Raw genomic sequence first — 20,125 nt, forward strand, 5'->3', positions numbered from 1 at the left:
TTCATGGCAGGGTATTTTAATCGCCCCTGTCTGTCTCCTAACGAAATAACTTGAGAATGGTACAGACTTTCATGAATGTTGATGATTAGAATGAAGCCTATTGCGAAGAGATTAACGTTTGGGTCTCAAAGATCAAGGTCACAATGAAGATCAGGGTCAAAATTAAGATAGAATGGGCAGATTTTCATGAAACTCGCGGGGAATGAACAGTATAGCCCCGAAGAGATGATTCACTTTTGGGTTGATATAGACCGAGGTCAAGTTCACAACGAAAGTCAAGATCGGAATCCTGAATGGAGGAGTGAATATTCATGAAACTGGGTGTGATGATCAGATCAGTATGCTGCCTGAAGACATGATTAACTTTTGCGTCTCAAAGGTCAAAGTCACAATCAAGTGTAAAGATTTGATACATTTCAGGAACACAGACGAGGTGTGGAAAAAGAGGCTGGTGCAGGCAGTGTATACCTCCTGAGATCTTCATGTCTGCACTCGTTGACCATTTGATGCTAGTCATATTATCTTAATTATTTAGTTGTTGGCACAATGCTAAGTATTGTGATTTAGATAGATACTAGATGTACTTGTCATCCTAGTTAATGTAGTATGTTTTCTTAACACTCCAATTCCTTGACCACTTATTGCCCTGTTGGTTGACTATAAAGTTCATCTCACTATAACACATTGTAAGTCAATCTGGTTAAGTGTCTGCTAAATGAATACATTGAATTTGTGCTTTACACCTGGGACAATGAACTTTGCATATATTTTGTATATGTATTTTTTTTCTCTCAGTATGGACACCCTACAGACATTTATGCTGACAGAAAAAAAATGTGATCAAATAAATTTGCATGGATTTCCTTGAAACTGCAGGAACACAACCATATGACTTTCAATGTAATGACCCTAGTCTACCACCAGAGGAGGCTGTAGGTCTGGTTATCCAAAAAGTGAAGAAATGGGTTAAAACAGAGGTCTTCGACGTTTTCCAGCCCAAGGACCCCCTAGCTGAGAGAGAGAGAGATGAAGCAGGGACCCCCATACATAGTGTATAAAATTGTGTTGCAGATTCAACTATTTCATAGATTTCATAGATAGTTGGATTCATGCTAAAGTGTATTTTCAGATACACATTTAAACCCTCAATATTTAGTCAACTTGACCATTGGCTTTGTACTTGGTCTGCTCTTTTTTCCCTTACCAAATCTCCGAAAATAGCAGTGGGAGGCGTTGTGAGCGTGTAGATCTGCTATTTTCAGGCTAATGTTCCCCACCACACAAAGATTTGGCGGACCCCCTGTAGTAACTCTGAGGACCCCCTAGGGGTCCCGGACCCCCTGTTGAAGACCCCTGGGTTAAAATGAAGGAGTAAAACCAGATACTGGTCATGTCCGCTATAGGACCCCAAAAAATTATAGCAAGGAACACACGTCAGCAATCCTTGTTGCAACCCAACCTAATGTACTGTAGTAGTGCATTCATGATGATAATGATGATTATAAGAATAAGAACAATAAGAATAATTATCTGCCTGCTGACAGCAGCCGTGCTTTTAATAATTGAAAGCTAAAGAAAGGAATAATGTTCCTGAAAAGATGAGACAATTTGAATTAACAAAATCCTTCCTAGATGTAATGTTTTCCAAGGCTGCGTGGGAGTGTGTGTGTGAGAGGAAACTGACTTGGCACAGAGCGTTCAGTCAAATAATAGGATTCCAATTATTGTATTTTTAACTCCAGCCTCATTACCAAGTTTTTAGGGGGTTTTCAAGCAGCTGCTCTCTACCTCCTGAGCCACTGCCGTCCGTGTGATCTTTGACCATGACGGAACAAAATCATCTTCATTCTAATTATGAGGTATAATAATAATATTTGAACATTGGTACGGTTAAATGTTTTGGGGGTCAAGGTCATTGGTCATAATTATAATTATTTTAATTATTTGAACCCATTAAAACCGGGAAAAGCGTCTGTCATTTTGGATTTTAACCATTATTCTATACTTTGGCTATTCAACGCCTTTCTCCCATCATCCGCTGCATCTCTCATGATCAGAGACAGACTTTTATCGTCCAACAATTGAATAAGTTCAGCGTAGACTTCTTCATTTTTATCAGCGTCTTCTGCGGCTCTTACCGCGGCCTCCTCTTCGTCCTCGCCGTTGTCAGGCTCAGGCTCTCTCAATATGGTGCTTTTCAGCCCTTGTAGACGCAGGTGGCCAAGAAACTTTGTTTCCCACAACTCGTAGTTTTTCTCATCTCCGTCGAAGCACAAACGATTCCATCGGCTTCCAAAATCCTTTCTGGGCCCATAACCTGTTGGCGCAGCAGCCATACCAGCAAAGGTCTAGATAAGCCTATGGATAAATACGGAGGAATAAAGACGCCACACACGCTGCATGTAGTTTCACATGACACTGACTGAATCTCACGAGTGAGCAAGCCGTGATCTCTTTATTAGCACCAGCTGTGTTAGTACAACCCCTATTGATTGTGATTGACAGATGACAATGATATGACGTCAGCATAAGAGCATTCAAGATAGTCAATGGTTCACAACAGTTCAACATACCCGTCTGTCTGTGCCCCTTTTATGCCCATATGGAGATCGTTGCATCTGTCTGTCTGTCAGTCGGCCAGTTCTCGAGGTACGCGAAGGACAGAAGGACACACACACACACACACACACACACACACACACACACACACACACACACACACACACACACACACACAGATATTTGCGTATTTTATTGTTAGATTTAACTCAGACCTTTTACACTTTCAGAGTTAAATTAACACTGGACTGTGAATTGGACTTTGAAGGTGCTCATGGGAATCGTAGTAAGGCTTAGCTGCAGAATCGGTACAACCATTTACCAGTGTTGCTATCAGCCAGGTTAATTCTGTAGCTTATGTGTGTTTGCTGACATCAAAGCATCCATTTCAGGCAGGGTAAAGGTCCAATAAGCCTCACTAACCTGCCAGACAATGGTTGTGTTACATCACCCATAGCCTGGTACACCCTCCAGCCGGAAATCTCATTTGTCTTTTATTTCAGGTGGAAATGAGATTTTCCGGAGGGAGGCTGCACTAACATAGATATAGAAACCTAGATACCTCATTGGCCTCTGCAGTTCATTGTAACGACTGGTCTCTCAATACAAGGCTCTTCCGCGGGGCTGTTTGACTACTGACCAATCACATCACGTTAACAACTGGCCAATCACAGCGCGTCTAACTGACTAGTTGCTGCGCGGCTGCCTCTTAAGAAAAGACCCGCCCCACCTGCCTCTGATTGGCCTACTGAACGCCCCCTTCTGTGACGCACACGGAAGTTTCCAGCTTCCCCCCAGAAGCATAGAGGAAGCGGAAGTGCGTCCGAGATGCCGACGCTTCAGAGCCAGAGGAGGCGTCTACCTTTATATGTCTATGTGCACTAACGCGAGACTAACCTACTACAGACCGGATGTCAACATTCAACCCGTTGGAGGGAAAGCTCTGAACTTAACTCTTAAGGTCTTAAGGTAAGTACGTTCTATGCATGTATTGAAAAGAAATACATTGTTAAATATACACCACAACATGATAGAACATGATGTTAGTATTTAGCAATTTTGATCTGTAGCCTGGCTTAGATCAAGACTATTGTAGACTATCTATCGAGTAAATCATGTTGACTTTTACCTTCATATCTACGAAGCTGGTGCATTAGGCATAATGCATTAGGCCCCCCACCCGACTTTTTCAAAGATAGACTTTTATTTTGTACTTTCTTGAACCACAAGCATATCACTGCGCCAGTCAGATTATGTAGATGAGAGAGAAAGGGGGGGGGGGGGGGGGGGGGGACACTTGATACACAAAAACAAAGCTCTGAGTGTATTGTTAATATCGAGGGCTGCAGTGGTGTAAAGTAACATGTAGTAAATTTACTCAAGTACTGTACTTAAGTACAATTTTGAGGTATTTGTACTTTACTTAAGTATTTCCAATTTCCAATACCTTTACTTCTACTCCACTACATCTCAGAGGCAAATATTGTACTTATAATACTCCACTACAATTATATGAAAAACTTTAGTTACTAAAATATACATTAACCGCTTCAGCCCTATATACATTTCGGCCATTTGAAAATAGCCGATCTACAAGCTCACAATGCTTGTAGATCTGTTATTTTCAGTGGGACATTCTGCATAATGAGTAGCCTACTTTTACTTTTGGTACTTCAAGTACATTTTGATGCCAATACTTTTGTACTTTTAATCAAGTACATTTTGAATTCCGGACTCTTACTTGTAACAGAGTATTTCTACTATATTGCAGTATCGATACTTTTACTTAAAGGGATACTTCACTTTCGGGTCGGGGAAACATTTAAAAAATATATTAAAAATAAATGAAAAAAGTAATGGAAAATTCATGGCCCCCTCACGCATTAGAGTGTCCTACTAATGTGTGAGGGGGCCTTAATTTTGCCATAACTTCTTTCATTTTTTTTTATATAGATTTTTAATGTTTATTTTATGTGAAAGTGAAGTATCCCTTTAAGTAAAACATGTGAGTACTTTTTCCACCACTGCAGGGATGCTTTGGCTACAGTGCAAAGCATTACATTTGGAAAATAGCCGATCTACAAGCTCACAGATCTTGTAGATGTGCTATTTTCAAAAACTTTCTTATATAAAGTATAGTATAATATACTTACTGAATACTAAATTTACCTCCTTTCATTTTCTTTGCAGAATTGTCAACATGGCCGCGCAGGCAGCGCAGCTAGCGCAAGTGCAATTTAGTCAGGAAATTGTACGCAGGTTACAAAACTTAACGCTAAGAAACCTAAGTGTCGGAAACAGAGTTCGTCGTGAGGTCCTCGCAGTAAATTCTGTGCGGTTTGTGACAGATCCACCATTCCAGCCATCCGCAGACATCGTCCTCCGGGCTCCAGTTCCAGGTCAAGGTCAGAATAATCAAATATTCAAATAATCGTTTTTAGGATAAAAATGTAATATCAAAAATATATAATATATTTTTTTATTTTTCCTTTCTATTTTTATTTTAAATAAGTGGGGGCATGGTCAAATATTGGAATAATCTTTATTAATAGAATTCTAATAATCAAATTTCATTTTGGTCCCTTCTCCACAGACATTCACAACAACGTGCATGTTGGATGGATGCAAACAGTGGAATACAGTATTTGCGAATCGAAGTATACATCCACAACAGCCTTTCCACCAAGAGGTTTCACGTAAGTGTTGTGACAGGTGCAGAAACAGTGAATCAGGCAAAACAGTGGGTGGTCTGAGAAGTTGCAACCCGCTTTCTCATACAGTACGTGTGTGGGCAAGATAGCAATTTTAAGGATAGCGCAACAACACGCCCATTGCCAAACCTCCAGGCGCGAATAACGGAGTTAGCGTGCGTGTGCATACTGCATCCAACACACACGCACGCGCGCCGGCAGACAGAAGACCTGGTAGCCTTGGTTGTTTATTGTCAGTGAATCTCTCTGTCTGTCCTGCTCACTCTCTCTCTCTGCCCGCTACAGCAATCATGTACATTACCCTGCTGGGGGCGTTCCAATCCTTGATTTGCCGCTTCTCCAGCAACCAGGATTCCCCTGGGCCGATTTTGGAAATACACATGACTTCATCGTGACAGATGGGACTCATCAGACGGTCAATACCTTCGACACTCCAGGGATGACCGTTGTTCCATTTCTCCAGAACTATACACCGAACCAGCTAGTGAATGCACCTGCACTTCGTGTGATGCGGTACACCCCGGTCCCGCCAGTGCCAGCCGTGCCCATCCCTGTCCCGGGGGGAGCTGCTGATTACAGGTGAACTTAAGAAAGATCCAAAGCTCTCCGTTCAGTTGAGTTTTAAAAAAAGCCTTTATTTTGTCCTATCTTGCTTGGCAAAGTTAAAAACGCAGGTGACCAGCGGGGGCCTTCATCAGGGTCCAATAGTTATGACATGTATGTACACACTCGTCATTATATAGCAACCACAGACTGTCAATCATCATTAAAAACTCATTACAAATAGAGGTGTAACAATACAATAACTGCATCGATGCATCGTTTTTAATTTTCAACGATCTACTATGTCGACATCCAAACAACAAAATATCATATTGTTTGACTTTGTATCATACCGAATCGTTTTGCAATGCAAATAATCGATTTTATCGATACTAAGTGCTCATGCATTGTATTTAGTAATTTTAAGAAGAAAAAAGAGAGTGGTTTGATTATCTTTCCATTACTATTTGGTCTATCGATAAATGAGTGTAATTTCTATGTTCATGTCAAGGTCCGGGTTTGTCCATATGTGTTCAAATTTGCTAATTTTGCAAAATGTTGCTATTTTGCTAAATAGTTAGTTACTCTATCGATTTTAAATCATTGAATCGTATCGTATCCCCATAAATTAACCAATATCGTCCATGTATCGTATCGTCAACCATGTATTGTGATGCGTATCGTATCGCTATCGTATCACGTATCGTATCGTAAGTATCGTTACTCCCCTAATTACAAACAATCGATGTCACAATACAAATGTATACACACATGTCCGCACTACTTGAAAAGTCTATATCGTCATTGAGACCCGGGAAGGTTGTGGCTTTAAGTGTTGCTATCCAGAATGTCTCTCTTTGGAGCAGCCGTTTGAGTCTGTCACCACCTCTCACAGATCTGGGAATTACCTCAATTTCCATGATTTTTAAGGAGTTCGGATTGGCGTGACCACCATTTTTGTAGTGTTCCGCCATGGGATAGTTGTGATTCCCAGTCGGTATAGCATTCTTGTGTTCAGCCAATCTGTCTCTGAGTCTGTGCAAGTAAGTAGCACCTCACAAGTTTATCTTTTAAGGTGGGGGCACGTCTGAAAGAGAACGATGGAGGGTAAGGAAACACAGACTTTAAATCAGGGCCAACCTCTCTCTACAATGCACCAATTATATTTTACTAGTCCATACCGTGGGGGATGTGCGCAATGTTTACTGTCCTTAAGAACGTTAATCTCACGAAAAAAAAGAAGAACAAAATCTATCTATAAATCTATAAATCTGTCTATAGATAGATAGATTTGTGTACATTGCCATTATCATCCCTCTAACTTTATGTCAAGAAAGTTAATTTCTGATTTACTGTACATTCCCAGGCTTGGCGAATGTCGTATGAGCTGTGACTTCGTCACCAAGCTGGTGGCAATGGATATCGTGACCATGGTAGGACTATTGCTCGACACATGCCAGATTCTTGTGCCAGCTACTCACAACTTGCAGTTACATTTATGTAAATATGTATAAAAAAACCTAACATTACACTTTCCTCTCTCTCAACCCCAGAACATCACTGAACTCGCAGTTATCCTGTGGAGCTTGGATATGGATTGGAATGCAGTGGCAATGGTAAACAATCACTTCGGGGTGGCCGTCAACCGTACATCAGTTAGATTGTTTCCAATCAATAATCCACAACATATTGGTCCGTTTCAACCTGGCAATTATAGGCAAACCCCAGCCGGCAGACATGTATACAATTCCTTGTGGTGACCCAAAGGTTAATAAAGACTAATGGTATCTAATGGTGGTTTGTTTGAGTTGCCTGTTCGTTTGTCGATGTTTCCTGGGAGTTTGTTCTTGTTAGTGTGGGGTATTTTACAGTTTTGATCCCTCTGTGAAGGTGCACTTATGTTTCTTGTTCAAGTAAAGCCTTATCGTGACAGTTTAGTTTACATGCACATGTGTGTGTCTGTCCAGGGCTGAACCCACTGAAATCCCTTGTACATTCTCCACATGTTGGCTAGACCTGTATTAGACACTGTCTTGTTTCAGAGGTGGCTGAGGTTCTTTCCACCACACACATGTGGGTGTACCTTGCATTCATGACGCTGCACTGATGTTCCAGTGACGTAATATGTCATACGTCATGCATATGTCATTAATCACTGCAACAGTGTTGACATATATTGTGACAGTTCCCATTGTTGTCACATTTTATGCATACGAGCGGAACAGGCCGATTAACAGCGTAGGATCGTTTTTTAAGGATAAGCAGCAGACAGTGTAACCCATATAGGGCAGGTGTGCTGTGAAGAGGAAGCGTAATTGAAGAACTGTAACTGAAAGAGATCAGGACTGAATAGCGGGAAAAGGCCTGACTTTTAAAGTGATTTATACCCCAGAGCCAAAAAATAATAAAGTCTACAATGTCAACAAAAAAAAAACAGTAGTTTAGGCGACTGTCCGGGTTTCTGCAGGTACCAACTTAAATCAATTTTCGAAGGAACAATTTCCAGTTCAGCAGTCCTTCCACCAGAACAGAGATTAGATCACAAATGAGGGGGAAGTCATAGGTTTCAGACAGTTTCTGACAGACTGTATCCAGCTGAATGTATCTTTTTATAGTGTATCAGTTCAATAGTGCCATCTGGTGTCCAGAAATGTAACTGACAGCAATGACAATAGTTTTCCCATGAATAATTTTATATGGAGTCCATTCCAAGTTCATCTTTAATAATAACTTACATGCTGTGATTTCACAAGGCTTTGCTTCACACGTAGGAGTCCTTGGCTTTATTATTTATGAACATTGTATTGTTTATTAACTTATTGAAATGGTATTTCTGAGGGAATCTATGGTCTTGACCTGTGTAGGGTACCAGATACAGTAACTGGGGTTTGCTGCATCAGGGCAGTTGGGACAGTTTCAGGTAAATTGCCAACATAAAAAATATTTTCATACTTTCATACAGTATAATGGTCTCACTGGGAGTGTTTATCATCTGTGGTGAATCCCACCTATCTGTTACTCCAAGCAGGTTAAAAATACAAACACAAGGAATCATGATTTCTTTTTCTACCCTGGTCTGATGCTGTCACTTATTAATCCAGTTCATTAATGCACAGAGAGATAGAATTGATGCGAAAAACAAATTAAAAAAAGAATCTGGTTCATATTATGGCCATTTTTCATATTAGTTGTAAATATAACACAATGATAGACAAACTTTAAAAAAATCTGGAGAACTTTTCAGATGAAGACTGGACATCAGCCAATGAAAGTAAATAACATACAAAACAATGCAAAAAAAAAGTCCTCCAGTTCTGTATAAAAATTAAAAAAAACAATATCAACCAACATCAAGGCATGGCATGTAGAGGAAATAACAAAATACAACATATGAAAAATGCATATTCTCCAACAATGGCAGTCAGCTACAACTGAGCGACAGTTCTCACATGACAACAACCATTGTGTTCAAATTTGTTTCCGTACACCATTCATGTGTGTTTGAGAGAAGGAATGAATGAAGTCTGTGTTGGTTTGAGATAAAAATGGTGCGTTTTTGTGCAACAACTCTTGGTTAATCACTAACACAAATATGAAGGAAAGAAGAAAACAAATGAATGGGAAACTGGAAAAAACTAAAATAATCCTCACATCCCTGCCTCTGTATTGTAGAACATGCTGATAAAATGTGGAGTAGAGGGGTTCGCTGCATGAGTCTATGGAACACGGCACAAAAGGCACACAGGCTAAAAAGGCACATGGCCACCAAATCTAAAACTAAATCTAGTATCAGTCGAGAAACCCTGGAGATTGTGCTAAGTCATTGAAGATTAGCAAAATTATCAGCAATCAGAGACACGAACCAATTATCAGACATGAGAGCCATTCAAAGTTGCTAAATTGGGATATCATCCGGGTAGAAAATTAACACTGGCTGGTGTTACAGTACTGTACGTCTCCTCCATCAGCCACTTTGGCACGCAGGAGGCAATCTTTATTTGAAGGTTCTCCTCGTCGGTAAAATAGTCAAAGTGGCTGGTGAACAAAAATGTTGGAGAAAAAAAAAAACGGTTAGATTCCTGCCCTCATTATCATAAATAGACCAGTAGAGGATGAGAGTTAGCACAGTATCCACTGGCATTGCTGCTTAGCGGTTGCTCCTCATTGCCTCCTTGGCTGCCAAGATTAAGGGTGTGAGGCTGGACAAAGGCTTGGCCATTTTCAGGAATGGGTGCTGCAGGGACACGCAGAAAAGAGAAAGTTCACATTAGATATAACGAAGTTAACGACACAGTGGAAAATAGCCGTATTTCCAATTTTCTGTACTTTTACTTCTACTCCACTACATCCGAGAGGCAAATATCATACTTGCTCATGCTCCACTACAATTATTTGAAAACTTTAGTTACTAGTTACTTTGTAGATTTTGTTAATTATTACAAAACATACATTAACTACTTCAGCCCTATATACATTTCGGCCATTGCAATGCGACGCATTGTGAGCTTGAAGATCTGCTATTCTCAAAAGATCTTTATACATTTGAAAAGTTGTGAAATGGGACATTCTGCATAATGTGCACTTTCTGCTTTTGGTACTTTAAGTACATTTTGATAACAATACTTTTGTACTTACTCAAAAACATTTTGAATTACAGACTTTTACTTGTAAGAGAGTATTTCTACATAGCAGTATTGATACTTTTACTTAAGTAAAACATGCGAGAACTTCTTCCACCACTGCTTACCTGCAGCAGCTCTTTGCCACTTCCTCGTTTCTCCACGTCCATCTCCAGACAGCGAGTCAGAAAGGACCTGAAGACAGGGGACAGCTTCTCTGGACTCTGCAGCTCAGGAGTCCCATTGGTGGCAATCAGATACAGAGCCTGTATGACAACAGCACATGGTAACTCAACACATTTTTACAGAATGGTAAGACAAACAGAGCAAGGTAAGATGCGATGATATAACTATCTTTATCGTTGTGGTCATACAGAAACCTTGTATCTCCATATTAATGCCCTACTTTGTCATAGCAAGCTTGTTGTCACGCAAAAGTAGTAAAAGTAGCAGATCTACAAGCCCACAACGCCTCGTGAGCTTGTAGATCTGCTATTTTAGCTATTTAAAATAAAACATGTAAAGTGATTAACCACTTGAACCCAAGCATCGCTATTCCGAATGGAACATTCGCTAAAAATAGCAGACACGTTGTGAGCTTTTTGAGATTGTGAGATTTGGTGTAGAGTGAAACAAGAGCATACCAAGTACAGTTACAACTCTGTTTTTTTAAGTATAGAGATTTTAAGAGGTGAAATCGGTCTGTGGAGTTTATAAATATTTAACCAATGAAAAGTATTAAGAAGAGCTGCCTTGTGACAAAATAGTAACTAACTATATTACGTCCATTGGAACACAGGCTCTTTTTTCCATTTCCTGGTTTCCACATGACAATGTACAACATATGTAGATTATGTACTGTCAATATTTTAATTTGCATTCATCCATACATACAGTAGTCACAGTAGAAGCGCCCAATTCTCCACTTCTCTCGTCAATGATAGAGTGTACTGTATGTAGATGATTCTTTCTCAAACGTTTTAGACCTTACACAAACCTACAAATTACAACACGTTTGTGTGTCACAAATGTCTTGTTATCGCTAAATGTATTGTCTGCTAAGAGGAGAGCCAGCAAAAGAGGTTGAATCTTGAAAATCTGTGATGGTATGAATATACAGCATTATGTTCCAGCAGTGAAGCAAAGACAGTTGTAAAAAGTGGAACGGTTCATGTACATTTTTATGAAAATTCTGTTCAAATATTAGAATATGGACTCATTCATATATTACAGGCTTCATCCTGTAAACAATAACAATACCGTCCTGAACATTCCAACCATTGTGAACTTCCTGTTTATAACCGCTGTCCAGGGAAATGACAAACTATCAGACTTTCTACATAAAAGGTCTATGCTGTGTTTTATGTGTCAGGGCCGCATGGCAGTGTGTAAGACAACGTTACGGACCTGTCCGTCACCGATGGACAGAGAGAGAAAGGAGAAGGAGCCAACACGGTGAAGACATTCATCTGTCAATCGACGATAATCCCAGCTAATGGGCGGGGCTTCCACACGGCACTCTCCTCACAGTCCATCAGCCTAGCGGACAGATTTCTTGGTTAGTATGCATGTGAACATCACATACTTGAAAAAAGAATAGAGTCTGCACACTGGTGAAGTTTGCAAAAAGCTCCACTTGTTTTTTTTATTGCTGAAACGTTGAGGAGCAATTAAAAAAACAAATGGAGCTTTTTGCAAACTTCACCAGTGTGCAGACTCTATTCTTTTTTTCTTGATACTTTGTTTGCCTTGCACCTGGACCACGGATGTGCATGCACTACCTTTTTCAAACATCACATACTTAACATAGGTTGAGCATTGGGGTCGACAGCTGATCTTTTAACCCATTAAGACCTGAGGCCGATTCTACAAATGCCTTCTAAATCGGTACTTCTCACACTTCAAAAATAGCAGATGTACAAGCTCGCGGCGTGAAGTGGCGCACTGTGAGCTTGTATATCTGCTATTTTTAGTATATCTGCTATGGTTGGAGCACTTAATCCAAATTCCAAATTGACATTTCAATGTTGGTTAGGACACCTACCGCTTGACAATGTCTATAGTTATTTGAAATAGACGGCGCACCGGATGGGACACTAGCTACGCCTCCATCTTTATTGGAGTTCAGACATTGTTGCAATTTCCTCTCTGTTGTGAGAGAAATAAAATAATATTTTGCTCTAACCTTTTGGTCTAGTCAAAACCGACCTAGTCAAGTTTCAGAATTAGAATCTGTTCACTGGCCAACTATGTTCGCATGCAAGGGATTTGAGTTGGCGTTTTCCACTCAGGCACATAGAAGAAAGAAAACAAGTTTAGTTACTATAATAAATGTCTTTAACAGGGGCAACAGTTGAGAGTACACTGGACACAATCAGGGCCAGACCAGACTTTTTCCCAGAGACCATCAAGAAAGTCCCTGATATCAACTTCTACTACCGGTACCGCTGACATCTTGCATGTTCACCTTTAATAACATTATACTGTATGTTGACATGAAAATACTTTAAAAGTATTTTAGCTTATTACCTCACATTTGCTGTTTATCTGCTGTTTAGTTCCTTGGAGGCGACCTCATCGTGCGAGTCAGGGCGAAGCACAGTGGTAACACTTCGTTGCAATCCAGAGAAGAGCATGAAAGGAGAGATCACAGTGCCAAGGTATTTAATTTTATATGACTGTTTGTGTGCTATCTTTATGCATATTAATAGCTAGGTTTGCATCTATCATTGTTTTTGCAAAGTATGCTGTAACAAATAAGAAATTCAGTTGTCAGATTTCATCAGATTTCCTCAATATTCCAGCAAGTTTCTATGTTTTCACACTGATAAAGCGAATTCCTCCACTGCCATATCACCTGATGGTAATACTCATTCACTGACATGTTTATGTGACACTAACGTTCAGGCAGTCTATTTGAATTAGCCCAGTTGATGGTAATGTATCCAATTTGCATGGTAATTTCTTACAGCATTTGAAAGGTACGCTTAAGATTAACTTGACAGTTACAAGGGAATATAATTGAGTTGTCGGCCAACCCTCTGGATTGATTTCACAACGTTAAGCCTTTATTTTTGATGCTGCTGTGTTGTGACAATCTGTGTTCGGCCATTGTAGTCAGTGCCCTGCGGGAACATGCGACGGCTGCACCTTCCACTTCCTGTGGGAGAGCTCAGGGGCGTGTCCTACTTGCTCCGAGATGGACTATCACAAGATAGAGGGAGCCTGCAACGGAAGACTCCAGGTGTGTGTGTGTGTGTGTGTGTGTGTGTGTGTGTGTGTGTGTGTGTGTGTGTGTGTGTGTGTGTGTGTGTGTGTGTGTGTGTGTGTGTCATTGTGTGCTTGTTTCTGTGTGTCCAGATAAACATATCAGTACTCATTATGTGTGTGTTTGTCTGTCCGTAGGAAATGCTGTATGTGTGGAATGAACCAAAGCACTGCATGGGAGGGGTGCCCTTGCCCGAGAAGAAGGTGTTGCCGTGCGAGAGCATGGAATTCTGGATACGACTGGGGGCAGGGCTAGCGGCCTTCACGGCAGTACTGCTCGTCTCCCTCACCTGCTACTTCTGGAAGAAGAACAAGAGGTATAATAATAATAATGATAATAATAATACTGCATTTTTATTTGTAACACACTTACTGCCACACACTACTGAGGGTCTCCCTCCTTACTCCCTTCTGCTTGCTTACCTCTTCGATTCCTTACAGCCTTCCTTCCTTTCCTTTCTAATTCCCCTTCATGGCAGTTAAACTTTTTTATCAATACTCATTTCAGTCATCTCGATGCATAAGCATTTGGCCCAATCACACGCCGTGTTTTCTCCCTCCATTGTATTGATTATTTCGGTTTATTGTTCCTCCAGGTTGCAGTATAAGTACTCAAGGCTGGTGATGACCGCCAACAAGGAGTGCGAGATGCCAGGAGCCGACAGCTGTGCCGTGATGGAGGGGGAGGAGAACGAGGGAGACATGGAGGACGAGGTGGTGTACAACAAGCCTTCGCTGCTGGGAAAACTCAAAGCCATCGCGTCCAAGGTGAGAGTCGTCACGGCTTCCTTGTAATTTAACGGTAGAATCAGTTGCTCACAGACAGTCATCTTCAAGTACAGTTGAAATGCATTTTTTAAGGGGCGGTGAATAGTTTTTTGGGGGGGTCCAAATCCTCTCTGACTTATGCCCCTTCCTCAAATCAGATTCACTCCTTCCATATTTTCCTTTCTCAACATCCTCTAATCCACCCCCAGGTTGAATGAGAAATTAAATGATAAAACCTCTCTATCGCTTCTCTTAGCTCTTCTTCCTGTTTTGGCCTACGTGGGCACTTTTCTGTTTATCTGATGTCCGAGGATCATACAGGAACAATGGCTGCCCTTGAGTTCATTTAAACTACTACTATTCAATCGACTTTGAATCACTTCGTATACGAACTGTGTTCCAAATAAAATGTTCCTTCTTTTAAGTGACGGGAAAAGTCAATGGTATTTTTGACTGGGATCATTATTTATGACCCGGGGTGCGTGGCTTTGATGTTAGGACTTTGGCACTCTGTTGGTGAAAAAATGTTTAGTTCTTGAGCTTATTCCGTGGTTGTACTTGTGAATCGCTCTGGACGAGAGCCTCATCGAAATGGCTACAATGTAAAATAATTATTGTTGTTTTTCTTTCTTAGGGAAATGGACAGAATTACGAAAACGTTCAGCTGAACTCCTCTCATCATAAAGCATTGGTGTGGAGTTAAGAGGGAAGTGAGTCAGAGGGCTGGTAAAGACGGAGCCCTAAAGAGACTTGTCACTGTAAAAAGCCCCCCCCCCCAGAATAAAATGCCTCCTTTATGAGCTTTGGAACCTGTAATACACACTTGTGTGTGTGTGTGTGTGTGTGTGCATATGTGTGTGTGTTGGTTTAGAAACACATGTACACCATGCACCTGTAACCGGGTTCTGAGAAGTTGCCCCCACCAGGTGGCCTTAAAAGCTTGGTACAAGAGAGCAGTCCATCTCAAAGTGCTGGTGGTGTAATGTGTACCATGTGGGTGGATGGTGTGACATGCTCACTTTGAACTGATGTCAGAGAGTGCGTTGGAAATGCTCAGGAAAAGAAGAGAACCAGTTTCGTGTGTTTCCGTTCGTTCATTTGTCTGTTGCTTTTATTTTTTAATTTATTTCAGTCACTGTAATGTCCAATAATATTTCCAGATGGATAACCGTTGCGTTTTTGCCATAGCCATTGTCAAAATTCTATGTTGAAACATGTGGCCATCTGTAGTATCTCTAATGTCCCTTCCTAGATGAATACGGATACGCAAACATCACCTGGTCATGCACAACAGCCAGTATATCTTCACTTGTTCATTTACCGGCGTCGGTACTGGCAGTCACGTTGACAGGAGTGCTTGCAGCCCAGTCGTGAATGAAGATGTCATGCTGATTGTCTTGTTGACTTTCTCTGTCCGTGAACAACAGATAGAATAAATTGTATTTGTCTACAGGGAGACTGTCTTATTGACTCATTTTTGACAACCTGTGGGGTGCCTTTCTTCCTCTTTTTAGAAAGACCTTGACACTAGACTACCGTATGTTCTCAAACATCTAACGTGTCAGAAGAGGAGCCCTGAAATGTTGATCAACCCCCTTACACTGATCTTAAGTATGCATCACACTTTCTCTCCGTCTTCCTTGTGTTTGATACACATGCAGTATACTCAGTGGAGTGCAAATGCGCGAGCAACATTTCATCAATACTGTACAATTTATTTCTTCCTTTCTCTCACTCTCGTGGTCTATCTCTACCTGGCTGACACACAGAGCTAAAGTTTGTGTCATCCAATTACATAGTCAAGTACAAAGTCATAAAAGTGCGAAAGTGAAAGAGCATTGTTATCATCGTGGAAGTAAAGCATGAGCTGATAATGGACTGAAAGCAGAGGAGGACAATTTATGCAGAAAGGTGTAATTGTTTTTGTTTTTCCAACTTATATTTCACTCAGAACTTGTCCATTTAATCCCTGTGATGTTCACTGCAGGGGTAGGGAGGGAAGAGCCCGAATATTGGAAGCAGATGTATTATTAAGGTGTTGTCCTTAATTGACCCATTAGCATCTAACAATGAATGCCTAAGGAGTTGTACCGTGGGAACAGCTGGGCATAGTACCAGGTGACACCAATTCGGGTGGCACACCACCACTACGGTCGTCTAGTCCCCCGTCCCTACGACCCCCTAGGAAACGCTTCTAGCATCCTAGACCAGGGGTGGGCAACTTTGATGATGGAGAGGGCCACTATATTTCCACACTCACTCCAGAGGGCCACATTGCATATACTGTCGGGCCATTCTATGTCACACAAAAGTAGCAAAAATAACAGATCGACAAGCTCAAAACGCGTTTTGAGCTTGTAGATCTGCTATTTTTGCTATTTTTGAATTGGAATCCTGAAAAGTAACATTTGTATTTGATTTAAAATGCATTTAGTTATACATATATATGTTAACTTTATGAACTTAAATACAAATACATTGGACATAAAAAAGACAATAGAATTTTAATACTAGTCATTAAGCTACTAATATAGACGTAATTAAGTAATTAAAGCGGGTCATGTTTGGAATTGTAACAGCTGAAATCAATAATATATCATTATTCCGATATTAACCTGCGGGCCGCATCTCATCTCCTAGCACTTACTTATTACCCTCGCCAGCAGTTCATGGCAGGGTATTTTAATCGCCCCTGTCTGTCTCCTAACGAACTAACTTGAGAATGGTACAGACTTTCATGAATGTTGATGATTAGAATGAAGCCTATTGCGAAGAGATTAACGTTTGGGTCTCAAAGATCAAGGTCACAATGAAGATCAGGGTCAAAATTAAGATAGAATGGGCAGATTTTCATGAAACTCGCGGGGAATGAACAGCATAGCCCCGAAGAGATGATTCACTTTTGGGTTGATATAGACCGAGGTCAAGTTCACAACGAAAGTCAAGATCGGAATCCTGAATGGAGGAGTGAATATTCATGAAACTGGGTGTGATGATCAGATCAGTATGCTGCCTGAAGACATGATTAACTTTTGCGTCTCAAAGGTAAAAGTCACAATCAAGTGTAAAGATTTGATATATTTCAGGAACACAGACGAGGTGTGGAAAAAGAGGCTGGTGCAGGCAGTGTATACCTCCTGAGATGCTTTAAAAAAAAAGATCTTCATGTCTGCACTCGTTGACCATTTGATGCTAGTCATATTATCTTAATTATTTAGTTGTTGGCACAATGCTAAGTATTGTGATTTAGATAGATACTAGATGTACTTGTCATCCTAGTTAATGTAGTATGTTTTCTTAACACTCCAATTCCTTGACCACTTATTGCCCTGTTGGTTGACTATAAAGTTCATCTCACTATAACACATTGTAAGTCAATCTGGTTAAGTGTCTGCTAAATGAATACATTGAATTTGTGCTTTACACCTGGGACAATGAACTTTGCATATATTTTGTATATGTATTTTTTTTCTCTCAGTATGGACACCCTACAGACATTTATGCTGACAGAAAAAAAATGATGTGATCAAATAAATTTGCATGGATTTCCTTGAAACTGCAGGAACACAACCATATGACTTTCAATGTAATGACCCTAGTCTACCACCAGAGGAGGCTGTAGGTCTGGTTATCGAAAAAGTGAAGAAATGGGTTAAAACAGAGGTCTTCGACGTTTTCCAGCCCAAGGACCCCCTAGCTGAGAGTGAGAGATGAAGCAGGGACCCCTTACATATTGTGTATAAAATTGTGTTGCAGATTCAACTATTTCATAGATTTCATAGATAGTTGGATTCATGCTAAAGTGTATTTTCAGATACACATTTAAACCCTCAATATTTAGTCAACTTGACCATTGGCTTTGTACTTGGTCTGCTCTTTTTTCCCTTACCAAATCTCCGAAAATAGCAGTGGGAGGCGTTGTGAGCGTGTAGATCTGCTATTTTCAGGCTAATGTTCCCCACCACACAAAGATTTGGCGGACCCCCTGTAGTAACTCTGAGGACCCCCTAGGGGTCCCGGACCCCCCGTTGAAGACCCCTGGGTTAAAATGAAGGTGTAAAACCAGATACTGGTCATGTCCGCTATAGGACCCCAAAAAATTATAGCAAGGAACACACGTCAGCAATGACCCAAAGCTATTGGTCCATCCTTGTTGCAACCCAACCTAATGTACTGTAGTAGTGCATTCATGATGATAATGATGATGATGATTATAAGAATAAGAACAATAAGAATAATTATCTGCCTGCTGACAGCAGCCGTGCTTTTAATAATTGAAAGCTAAAGAAAGGAATAATGTTCCTGAAAAGATGAGACAATTTGAATTAACAAAATCCTTCCTAGATGTAATGTTTTCCAAGGCTGCGTGGGAGTGTGTGTGTGAGAGGAAACTGACTTGGCACAGAGCGTTCAGTCAAATAATAGGATTCCAATTATTGTATTTTTAACTCCAGCCTCATTACCAAGTTTTTAGGGGGTTTTCAAGCAGCTGCTCTCTACCTCCTCAGCCACTGCCGTCCATGTGATCTTTGACCATGACGGAACAAAATCATCTTCATTCTATTTATGAGGTATAATAATAATATTTGAACATTGGTACGGTTAAATGTTTTGGGGGTCAAGGTCATTGGTCATAATTATAATTATTTTAATTATTTGAACCCATTAAAACCGGGAAAAGCATCTGTCATTTTGGATTTTAACCATTATTCTATACTTTGGCTATTCAAAAATAGCAGATCTACAAGCTCATAGCGCGGCACCAAGTGCCGCACTATGAGCTTGTAGATCTGCCATTTCTTTTTAAATCGTGAACATTTGTGAAAATCTTTGAATATATATATTTTTTTAAACATTTTTAACTCAAATCTTTGCTTCTGGAGGATTCCGAGTGCCGCGCTATGAGCTTGTATATCTGCTATTTTTGAAGAGCCAAAGGAATCTAAAAAATTACACACAGATGCCTTCCCGGTCTTAATGGGTTAATTATTATTATTTTAAAGATCGTTAAAGACATGTTTACTGTTGTCAACAAATAGGAAGTCACATAATGGGTCATGGGTTTATTTAGTCACCTTTTACCTTGGGTGACCTTGAAAAGGTCAAACACACGGTCACCGTACTTAAAAAAAGAAAGAGGGCGTGGTTTGTTGTGCCTGTGTTCTCTGCTGTACTTATTTAAAGTAGCTATTACCGAACCTTCTACCATTTGGCTGCAGGGCTAATAAAGGATTGCGAGACAGTCATTATTGAATCTTGAATCACCCTGAAACACATTTAAAATGAATTTCATGAATAATTAGTGTACTTTAATTATTAATAGCTTACATTCTTCTGTCCATGAGGGTGAACAAAAGAGGTGAGACAATCACACAGAGTCTTCAGGTACTTTTAAAGCCACAATCTGTGATTTCTTCACCTGGTTGGCAGTATATGCAGAACAGCCGGAATAATATAACTAAAACATAATAATTGTACATACTGTATTGTGTGAATTGTTTAAGAATCAGCGCTATTGGGGGGCTCCTTTCCCCATTGTTTCACAAATTGCACATCAGGACTTGGTCATACAAACATTTCCAGTCGTGAGATTTTATTTAGCTTGAATCCCTGAGAACTGTATCAGAGGTAACACCACTGCACCACCTCACTGTCTGT

General features: G+C 40.4%; 2 protein-coding genes across 2 annotated transcripts; both read left to right on the forward strand.

Moving 5' to 3' along the window:
* Positions 1-4,877: 4,877 nt before the first annotated feature.
* On the forward strand, positions 4,878-7,827 carry LOC308092173 (uncharacterized protein; the record flags this gene model as incomplete). The annotated part of the gene is made up of 6 exons (XM_080438024.1): positions 4,878-4,964; positions 5,153-5,255; positions 5,556-5,849; positions 7,180-7,246; positions 7,367-7,505; positions 7,781-7,827. Exons 2-6 carry the CDS (start codon positions 5,182-5,184, stop codon positions 7,825-7,827), a joined length of 621 nt encoding a protein of 206 aa, XP_080294150.1. The 5' UTR covers positions 4,878-4,964; positions 5,153-5,181.
* Positions 7,828-11,952: 4,125 nt separating this feature from the next.
* Positions 11,953-15,818, forward strand: LOC308092402 (endosome/lysosome-associated apoptosis and autophagy regulator family member 2-like). The gene is made up of 7 exons (XM_080438271.1): positions 11,953-11,990; positions 12,777-12,873; positions 12,991-13,092; positions 13,550-13,676; positions 13,838-14,016; positions 14,296-14,467; positions 15,102-15,818. The coding sequence occupies exons 3-7, from the start codon at positions 13,067-13,069 to the stop codon at positions 15,168-15,170; spliced, it is 573 nt and encodes a 190-aa protein (XP_080294397.1). The 5' UTR covers positions 11,953-11,990; positions 12,777-12,873; positions 12,991-13,066; the 3' UTR covers positions 15,171-15,818.
* Positions 15,819-20,125: the final 4,307 nt, after the last annotated feature.

Source organism: Gymnoscopelus braueri (assembly GCF_963280865.1).
Source record: "Gymnoscopelus braueri genome assembly, chromosome: 9".
In the NCBI taxonomy this organism is placed as follows: domain Eukaryota; kingdom Metazoa; phylum Chordata; class Actinopteri; order Myctophiformes; family Myctophidae; genus Gymnoscopelus; species Gymnoscopelus braueri.